At 37.3% G+C, this 11,193-nt stretch overlaps 1 protein-coding gene across 1 annotated transcript; it reads right to left on the bottom strand.

The window, feature by feature from the left end:
- Positions 1–6,451: 6,451 nt before the first annotated feature.
- Positions 6,452–10,454, bottom strand: LOC106872554 (zinc finger protein OZF-like). The gene has a single exon (XM_014919581.2). The coding sequence runs from the start codon at positions 10,038–10,040 to the stop codon at positions 8,757–8,759; it is 1,284 nt and encodes a 427-aa protein (XP_014775067.1). The 5' UTR covers positions 10,041–10,454; the 3' UTR covers positions 6,452–8,756.
- Positions 10,455–11,193: the final 739 nt, after the last annotated feature.

The raw sequence follows: 11,193 nt of genomic DNA, 5'->3' as shown, positions 1-11,193 counted from the left end.
GACACACTTGCTTACATACCTGGAATTTCTTCTCCAATTATACTCCAGATTCTGCAATAAGAGCAAGGCCATCAGCACATAGCAGTTCCCATGGGCACCCAGTTTTGAATCTTTCTGTTATGGCCTGAGGACTATGATAAATAAGAATGGGCTGAGAATTGAGCCCTACATGTACGCTAAATTCATCATTGTATTCATAGCCGACTCTTACCCTACTGACAGCACTGCTGTATTTGGCTTGTACAGCTCTAACAAGCCACTCTTCTACTCCTAACTTCCTTAGAGACCACCAGATGACAGAGTGAGGGACTCAGTCAAAAGCTTTCTCTACGTCAACAAAAGCCAAATACAGTGGCTTACTTTTGATCAAATACTTTTTCTGCATCTGTCACACTAGGAAGATGGTACCTAGGTACAAAAGCAAACTGCATCTCTTCCAGTTTAATTCTATTCCTAATCAATTGAGCTATAACTCTCTCAGTAGCTTTCATGACCTTGTCAAGCAATTTGATACCTCTATAGTTGTTTGTATCCTAGACATCACCTTTACCCTTATAGCAGCTAACTATAATACTACTACACCAGTTATTGGTGATAACACTTTCCTCTAGGCTGTATCCCACACTGCCAGTTATTTTAATCATCTCGGCAGTGATTCCTGATGGTCCAGGGGCTTTCTCTGTCTTCATATCCTTAATTGCCATATCTATTATACTACTGCCAACTCTGATGGCTGGTCCCTCAGTGGTTCAATATTTGAAAGACTTTCCTTCTCCCATTCATTTTCCACATTTAATAACCTTTCATAATGGCATCTCCACACATCTTTCTTCTCTGAGTCACTAAGTGCAAGCATGCCATTATCCATTCTCACACATTTCTCACCCACCACATCTCTGTTCTCTCTAATACACTGCTTTGCAATCCTGTACAATCCTATCTCTATTTTAGATGGTTTAATTTATCTACATTTGAGATTTCTATTTTCAATTTTAATTTTAAAAATATATATTTCACCATTAAGTTTTAACTCCACCCCACCAACTGGGTGCAAATCCACACGGTTATGTTCTGAAAACCAGTCACCTAATCAAAGTTAAATGCTTATTTGTTGAATTGTTTAACATCATATGATATTACATGTATCATGAAAATTTTTTTTTAGTAAAATCACAACTGTCTGACGAACAGTAACATTTTGTGAAGATTTTTCTGATTTTAATAAAAAATGCATATTACTCTACCCTTGGTAGTTGAGTACTATTTGTTTTTTCCACCTTGCTTTGCATTTATGTGCTTATTTGTGTGTGTGTATGCATACATGCACATACACTATATTTTATATACATTATTTCATGTATATAATGTTTGAAATTTATTGTATATACTCCGTCATGAATATAATTTTGTTGATTTGTAAGATTCATGTAATTTTATCATTTCAGTTATAACATTTCATGACTTGATGGTTAAGCTATATGTTACTTTACAAGTATCAATGTAACCTTGGATTGCCAAGTTACTGACATAATTTGCATATTAATTTGTCCTAGTCACAAACATTCTCATTACACAGTCTGGTGGAATGAAATTGCAGTATATTACTGGTTGTTTTTTTTTGTTTTTTGTTTTTTTGTTTGACCATATATTAAAGAAAGATTTTAAAATCTAATTCAATCCAATTCTATATTTGTTTCAGCCTAACATGGCCAAATAAGGAATTCCAAGTTTCTTATTTTCAACTGTAAATGTTTGGGTGTGCACTTTCTTACTGCAAAATGTCTTCATTATTTGTCAGTGGATGTACAATATTTTTCATTGCATGTCACAATATTTTGAAAATTATTTTTCAATGAAAATGATATTCCCACAACAAAGCTAACAAGATTTGTAACAATTCAGTTTTTCTACTTCATAAAAATTACAATATTTGTAGCTTTTGTATTACCATGTTGTTTGTTATAAGTATCATAAATAACAATGTCACATTTGTGGGATTTTATATTGCAATACAAGACTGCCTTTCACTTGGTTACTATCAATCATTTGGCTACATCACATTTTCACTTGACAACTTCCCTCATTAGGTTAAATGATCTACAGTTATACTCTTTTACTTGTTTCAGTCATTTGACTATGGCCATGCTGGGGCACCACCTTAAGGGACTTTAGTTGAAGGAATTGACCCCAGGACTTATTCATTGTAAGCTTATTACTTACTTTATGGGTCTCTTTTGCTGAACCATAGAAAACGGGACATAAACACACAAGCATCGGTTGTCAAGTGATAGTGGGAGCACAAAGACAGACACAAATTCATGAATGTATACATATATACACACACACACATGTGATGGGCTTCTTTCAGTTTCCGTCTACCAAATCCACTCACTAGACTTTGGATGGCCTCAGGCTATAGTAGAAGACACTTGCCCAAGGCACGACACAGTGGGATTGAACCCAGAACCATGTGGTTGTGAAGTAAGCTTCTTGTCACCACTCATTCATTGCTTAACTTCTCAGTTCTGGCATTTTCTAAACTGGCCCAAATGATGTTGGCATCAACTTTAAAATTCACCCGGGGCTTGGCCTTCATGCTATCTGTCCTCTACAAAAGTCATGTTCATATCACATCCCAACACTAAGACAGAACTATTCCACTTCAACTGGACCTGCTCTCTTTAACATGCCAAGACACATAAAAGAAAAAGATCCTCTAACATTCAAATGGTTCCTGGATGAATACCTCCAACAAATTCCAGACAAACCACCTATTCCTGGTTATATCTCAGGAACCAGTAACTCTTTACTCGAATGAGGTATAGTGCCTAATGAATAACCGTAAGAAAAATCATTGTTAAATGTCTTTCTCAGGTGGTGCTATTGAGTTAGACATGGCCTGAGTCAATTCTGGCTGAGATTTAAAGAAATATGCAACTCATGTCATAAGCTGATCAATTGTGTATATTCTATAATTTGTGTCAACACAAGTCTTGATCAGATGTTCCGCGTATAAAATGATTGAAGGATAATTTCATTGTAAAACTGTTTTATTTAGATTTCAGGACTCAGAATCTTGAATCTTGAGGATCTCATCACTATTTCACTTGTTTCAGTCATTTTGACTGTGGCCATGATGGAGCACCACCTTAAATTGACCCCAGGACTTATTGTAAGCCTTATTAAGTACTTATCCTATTTGCTTCATTTGCCAAACCACTAAGTTACAGGGATGTAACGCCCCAACATTGATTGTCAAGCAATGGTGGGGGGACAAAGACACACACACATGTATATATGATGGGTTTCTTTCAGTTTCCATCTGCCAAATCCACTCACAAGGCTTTGGTCAACCCAAGGCTTTAGTAGAAGACACTTGCTCAAAGTGCCATGCAGTGGGACTGAACCTGGAACCATGTAGTTGGGAAGCAAGCTTCTTACCAAACAGCTATCTTACCATTGTTGCAATGATTAACCTGGCTTCATTTAGTTGTTGTTTGACAGTGTTTACTTGATGATAGTCATTGCTAGTGGTGAATTAGAACTTGGCTGAATCAATGAATCAAGAATGAATGCTTGCTTTCACAGCACCATCACAACAAAGCTAACCAGACCTAAGATTGATGTTTTAAACAAAATTCTTAGACAACCAAAAATATTTTCTTCTGAGCACAATTGATTCTGTTAATAAAATCCAATTTTATAAGCTCTGCTTGATTTGAACCTTATGAAGATGAGAGAGGAACAAGATATGTGGTGCATTGCTGTACTCGATAAGACCCAGCCACCACAACAGAATTAAGATCCTAAAATGAAGGTACCACATAAAAAAGCATTGGTGTGGGTGCTGGTACCACATAAAAAAGCATTGGTGCTAATCCCACTTAAAAAGCACTGGTGATGGTGCCACATAAAATCACCTAGTACACTCTGTGGTGTGGTTGGCATTAGGAAGGGCATCCAGCCATAAAAACCAAGCCAAAACAAACAATGGAATCTGGTACAGCCCCTGGCCTTGCCAGTTCTTGTCAAGCCATCCAACCCATGCCAGTATGGAAAATGAACGTTAAATACTGATGATGAAGTAGAAGCACAGTGAACCTTAGCAAGAAATTATTGGCTGGTTGTTGTTGTTTTTGCTCTAGTCACAAATTTTAACTCTTTAGCATTTAAACCTATCATATCAGACCCAAATATTTTACCTGTTTTATGCTGAAATTGACCAGATCCAACTTCTCATACGTACCCTACAATGACATTATAAAAATAAGCAATCACATCATTGGAATATGAAATCTATGAGATGGTATTTTACTTGTTTCAGTCATTTGACTGCAGCCATGCTGGAGTACCACCTTGGGTTTTAGTCAAACAAATCGACCCTGGGACTTATTTCTTAAGCATAGTACTTATTCTATTAATCTCTTTTGCCAAACTGCTAGATTAAAGGGATGTAAACACACCAACACCAATTGTCAAGCAGGGATGGTGGGACAAACACACATAGATATATACATACACACACACACACATATATATATATATATATATATATATATATATACACGACAGGCTGTTTCAGTTTCCATCTACCAAATCCACTCACATAGCTTGGGTCGGTGCGAAGCTATAGTAGAAGACACTTGCCCATGGTGCCATACAGTTGGACTGAACCTGGAACCATGTGGTTGAGAAGCAAGCTTCTTACCACCACAGCCACGCCTACACCTGTTGAATTCAAAACGATATGAATAAATAAGCTTTACATTTGACAGAATATTCTGAATTCTAAAGGGTTAATCAGCCTGAGAAGACGAATCCTTCTTTAGCTTTGGTGATTTTTTTTCAACTCTTTAGCATTCACTTTACTCTGTCAAATGTAATATTTATTTCTTACTTACACTCATGCTGGTGGCACATAAAAAGCACCTGTCAAGTGTTGGGCCTCATGGAGGCAATGTATCTGATGCTGGTGTCACGTAATTGGCACCCGTGCCAGTGGCACATACAAAAGAACCTTTCGAGCATTGGGTATCTTGGAGGCAATGACAAATGACCAAGACCTTCAGCAATGTTCTGTGCTTGAGAAGAAGACCCATCAAGCCAAGTAAAATTGTAGTTGAGACAGATACTGGTGTCACGCAACTGGCACCCATGCTGGTGGCACGTAAAAGCACCCATTACAATCTTGGAGTGGATGGCATTAGGAAGGGCATTAGCCCCTCAGCTTACCAGCAGTGGTCAAACTGTCCAACCCAGGCCAGTATGAACAACAGACGTTGATGATTTATTCACTTTGTTTTTAATTCTTCGTGCATCTGGTAGCTTTGAGATTTTGATGATGTGACTGGTGATTTCTAGAATGACATTGTAGGTTAGGTGTGAGAGGTCAGAACTAGCTGGTTTGAACATAAAACTGGTAGAATATTTGGGCTGGATATGACTGGTTTAACCCTTTAGCATTTGATTAAGCCATATCTGGCCCAAATATTTTATGTTTTTATGTTGAAACGAAACCAGATTTGGCCTCTCACACCTACCCTACAATGTTATTCTAAATATAAGCAGCCACATTACAGTTGATGGATTAATCTGAATGCTAAAGGGTTAAATCTTCTCATGAATAATCTTGAATTGTTGTAAGATATTTTTTGAATTTAATGATGGCTTTGATGCCATGTAATGCAAGGAATTCTGGCTTGAACGGTTCAGAGTTTGTATCATGTATATGCAGATTTGAGTGAAACAGAATTAGCTATGGCTGTTTTTTTTTTTTCAACATTATCAAAATGTAAATGTTTATTTGACATCATCTTAATGTTGTTAGTTGATTGTTAGTTACAAATTCCCATTATCAGTTGTCATGGTTACAATAATTACATACTGTGGTAGACTTATCTATGTAAGATCAGACACACCATAACACTGAATTAGAACATGTAGTAGCTTTAAATAGTCCTGACAACCTTAGTACAGTGAATACAAGGGAGTACTGAAAGCTCCAGGCTTTAAGGGTATCACGAAAGGCCTGGTTGGAGGCCCAACCTTCTGAGTTTTTTTACAGGACTTAGAAAAACTGAAGGACTGCTGAGAGAGGAATATGTTGAATAAAATCATAATTAACTGATCCTCCTGCATTTTCTTTTACCCTAAGACAAGAACTTAATACCACCCTGCACACCCTGTGTTGCCCAGTTTAGCACCACCCCCTAACACTTTCAGCAGAGTCCACTCTGCTGCAAACATCTGAGCCAGGTTCCTGGTTTAAGGAAACCTTTGCTACCTCCTTCCCAAGAGTTTCTGAAGCAATGTCAAGGGTCATGAACACTGACTAAAAGATGAAAAAAAAAATAAAAGCATGCAAAATACAATCAATGTCAAGGGTCATGAACACTGACTAAAAGATGAAAAAAAAAAACAAAAGCATGCAAAATACAATCAATGTCACAACAACAATATGAAAATGAAGTTTAATCTGATGCATTTATAAACAAAAACAGACAGCAATTTTCAACAAACTTCGCATCTGTAATATTTTATTGATGTTTTTCTAATCAGAAATATTGGTTTCATATTTTGGCACAAGGCCTGCAATTTGGGGGGAGTGAACTAGTTGATTACATCGATCCCAGTGTTCAACTGGTATTTATCTTATCAACTCCAAAAGGGTGAAAAGCAAAATTGACCATGGCAGAGTTTGAACTTGGACTGTAAAGATGGATAAAATCCCACAAAGCATTTTGCCCAGTGTGCTAACAGTCCTGCCAACTGGTCACCCTATTGCTAATCAGAAATATCAAGATTACAACTGCAAAATTAGAATTACTAATGAATGATTATTTTTTTGGTTTCACGTGTTTTAGTGGTCATGCTGGGACACTACCTTGTAGAATTTTTAGTTGAATATATCAACCTCAGTACTTATTTTTGTGTTAAGCCAAGTGCTTATTCTATTGGTCTCTTTTACCAAACCACTAAGTCATGGGAACATAAACACACCAGTACCGGTTTTCAAAATGTAGTGGTGGGGAAAAGAACACAGACACAAAGACACATGCACAAATACATCATCATTTAATGTCCACTTTCCATGCTGGCATGGGTTGGACAGTTTGACTGGAACTGGTAAGCCGGAGAGCTGCACCAGGTTCCAGTCTGATTTGGCATAGAATTCTACAGCTGGATGCGTTTCCTAACGTCAACCACTCTGAGACTGTAATGGGTGCTTTTTGTCTATGTGCCACTGACATAGGCCACAACTATGCGGTCACATGGCTTGATGAGTCTTTTCAAGCACAACATATCGCCAAAGGTCTCGGTCACTTGCCATTGCATCCATGAGGCCTAAGATGCCAAAATCATGCTTCACCACCTCATCCCAGGTCTTCCTGGGGCCACCTCTTCCACAGGTTCTCTCCTCGGTTGGAGATCAGCACTTCTTTACACAGCTGTCCTCGTCCATGCACATCACATGACCATATCAGTGCAGTCATGTCTTGCACACATCTGATGCTTCTTATGCCCAGTTTTTCTCAAAATGCTTACACTCTGTCTTACATGCATACTGACATTGCACATTCACTGAAGCATACAATCTTCATTCCTTTGCATGTCCTCTATGGTCACAGCCCACGCATGACTGTTTGCAAACAGGCATCATACAATCTGCTTTCCACTCTAAGGAAGAGACACTTTGTTACCAACAAAGATAGAAGCTCTTTGAACTTTGCCCAGCCTATTCTTATTCTAACAGCTACACTTTCAGAGCATCTACTTGCACTGCTGACTTGGTCACCAAGATAATGGAAGTTATCAACTACTTCTAGAAATCCCCACCTAGCATTTGATGGAGTCTATTTTTTGCATATTTCTAGTGTTTATTGTACCTGTGCATCTGCCACACACAAAGACTATTCTCCCTGTTAACCTTTCTCTGACATTGCTGCCCCTCTTATGAGTCTATAGCTTGCACCAGGTACACCTTATGGAGTTTCTACATATCAAGCAGGGCCATCTATCTGAAGGGATTTGTGATTTGTCCACTTTCCAGCTTATTAAGACTTTGGTTTTTAGCTAAATTAACTCTAAGGCCCTTTGATTCTAGATCTTCCTTCCACACTCCAAACTAGTTCTGGTAATGATTTAACTATAATAACAAGGTCATCAGCATACAGGAGCTCCCAGGGACAGCCCAACTTAAATTCCTCTGCTATTGGACTGATCCTTGGTGAACCCCTACTTGTAAACTTAATTCATTGCTATATTTGTTGCCAACCCTCACCTTACTGACAGCATCCCTGTACATGGCTTGTATAACTCTCACCAACCACTCATATATCTCTAGTTTCCACACTGGCCACCAGATAAGGCTCTCTCCATGTCAACAAAATATTTATATATATCAGATTGGAGCCTGGTGTAGCCATCTGGTTTCACCAGTCCTCAGTCAAATCGTCCAACCCAAGCTAGCATGGAAAGCGGACGTTAAACGACGACGACGACGATATAAAAATATATATATATATATATATATATATATATATATATATATACATGCACACACAAGATGGGCTTCTTTCAATTTCCATCTACCAAATCCACTTACTAGGCTTTGGTTGGCCTGAGGCTATAGAAGACACTTGCCCAAAATAACATATAGTGAGACTGAACCCTGAGCCCTGAGGTTGGAAACCAAGCTTCTTACCACATAGCCACTCTAGTACCTATGATTTCTCAGATCTTTCTTAATGAAACAGTTATTTCCCAGTGTGCATTTTTTTATGCTTTGTTAAATCACTGTTGGAGACGAAAGATTTCATACACATTTCACAGTGATAAGGTCTTTCTCCTGTATGAATTCTTTTGTGTCTCTTTACATCACTGTTCTGGGCAAAAGCTTTCCCACATATTTCACAAGGATATGGTTTTTCTCCAGTATGTATTCGTATGTGAACAACAAGAGTAGAATTATCAGTGAACGATTTCCCACACATTTCACAGTGGAATGGTCTTTCTCCGGTATGTGTTCTTTTGTGTTTTTTGAAGTGACTATTACAGACAAAATCTTTTCCGCATATCTCACAACAATACGGTTTCTCTCCTGTGTGACTACGGATGTGAACAACAAGACTAGAATTATCAGAGAACGATTTGCCACAGATTTCACAGTTACAAAGTTTTACTCCAGTGTGTACTTTTTTGTGTATCGTTAACCTACTGTTTGACACAAAATATTCTCCACATATTTCACAACGATATGGTTTCTCTCCGCTGTGTATTCTTTGGTGGATAACAAAACTAGAATTCTGAGTGAAAGACTTCCCACAGATTTCACAATGGAAAGGTTTTTCTCCAGTATGGATTCTTTTGTGTTTTGTTAAATCACTTTTATAGACAAAAGATTTGCCACAGATTTCACAACAAAAAGGAGTTTCTCCAGTGTGACTACGTTTGTGAACTGCAAGACTAGAACTGTAGGTGAAAGAGTTTCCACAGATTTTACAGAGGTAGGGTTTTTCTCCAGTGTGAATTCTTTTATGCTTTGTTAAATCACCAGTCTTGACAAATGATTTCCCACAAATTTCACAATGATATGGCTTCTCTCCAGTGTGTATTCTTTCGTGAACTACAAGACTAGAATTATCGGAGAACGATTTCCCACAGATGTCACAGTGATATGGTTTTTCTCCAGTATGTATTCTCGAGTGTATTGTTAAGACACTGTTACAAACAAAGTATTTCCCACAAATTTCACAATGAAACGGTTTGTCTTCGGTATGTCTTCTTAAGTGTTCTGTTAAGTCACTGTCAGAGACGAAAGCTTTCCCGCATATCTCACAATGAAAAAGTGTATCTTTATTGTGTATTTCTTTGTGTGTGAAGACTTCATATTCTGAAGAGAACATCTTCTTACATATCTCACAGCTATATTCGGAAAGATTTTTGTGTACTGCTTCTTCACAATTGTCTGTATATGCACTTGTATCTAAATTGTTTAAGACTCCTGAGTTTGAAACTCCCAAGCGATTAACGTTTTCCATATTAATTCTTGAGAAACATCTGCGAGTTCTGTCACTTACAGTTCAACATCTTGTTTTAGATATCCTGGCGATCTGTTCACATGTGTGGACAATATGTGGTGTATATATATCTTCTACTTACCAGTAGAATGTTTGATTTGAAGTTCAAACAAAAAGTCAAGAAGGGCCAGGAAGTTATTAATTCATTGATGATTAAAATCCATTTCCTCTGTCCTTGCAAAATAGGGAACAATCAACTCACGGTATAACGTAAGTTTGTGATGAAGGTGACGAAGCACCGATCCTGAAAAATTTAAGTCACCCTAACTTATCCACAAATATTAATGATCACCATAAGATGAGATGATTATTACACATTACACAATTAAATTCGCTGAACTAATTACAAATATAATAAATAGGCGGTGTCGTTGAATATTTTCCCCTGTTTGAATGACGCCGGTGATAAATGTTAAAAGTCCCTCTTCTCCTCTGAAAGGAAACCAGAAGGAAGAATATGAGAAAATAACTCGGCTTCCTTGAATTATCGAAACAAAATAAGTAAAGAAGAAATAGTTTCGCCATGAACTAATCACAAACTTTTAAATTTCGTTATCTTTTTCTTCTGAAAACTTTCAAATAAATAGTCATGTTTCTTTCTTTTTTTTTTTCAAGTTAGAACTGTCTTATTTTCGGTTAATATATAATTGAACACCCGGTCACACACAAAATAAATAAATAAATAAAACAATCCAATAAATGTTTAAAAAGGGTGTAGAAAACGAATATGAAAACAAAAATTTGCGTAAACAAATGGAGGTGGGAGTGGGGAGAGGACTTTCGGAAAATTCACATGATCCGATTTTTCCATCATAACTTTCATGAAAATGGATATATAGTCATGAAACTTGATAGAAATACCTTTCAAATGGCATAGATTACAATTATAAAGAAATTGGGTGGGGGGATATATATATATACACGATGATTGTACCTCTGCCAAGTAATTGGTTCGTTGTCGCAAATTGAGGAAAAGTGAGTGATTTAAGGGAGATTTGGCTGTTGTATCCGGTACATCCCAAGACAACTCTCCTCGTTTCTTTATTTACTCTCGCATGTATTGAGGTTTTCTACATATTTTGATGTAACTTTTTTTTGCTACTGAACCAAATCT

Source organism: Octopus bimaculoides, chromosome 28 (genome assembly GCF_001194135.2).
Source record: "Octopus bimaculoides isolate UCB-OBI-ISO-001 chromosome 28, ASM119413v2, whole genome shotgun sequence".
Classification (NCBI taxonomy): Eukaryota; Metazoa; Mollusca; class Cephalopoda; order Octopoda; family Octopodidae; genus Octopus; species Octopus bimaculoides.
This window is presented reverse-complemented; position numbering and strand designations above follow the sequence as displayed.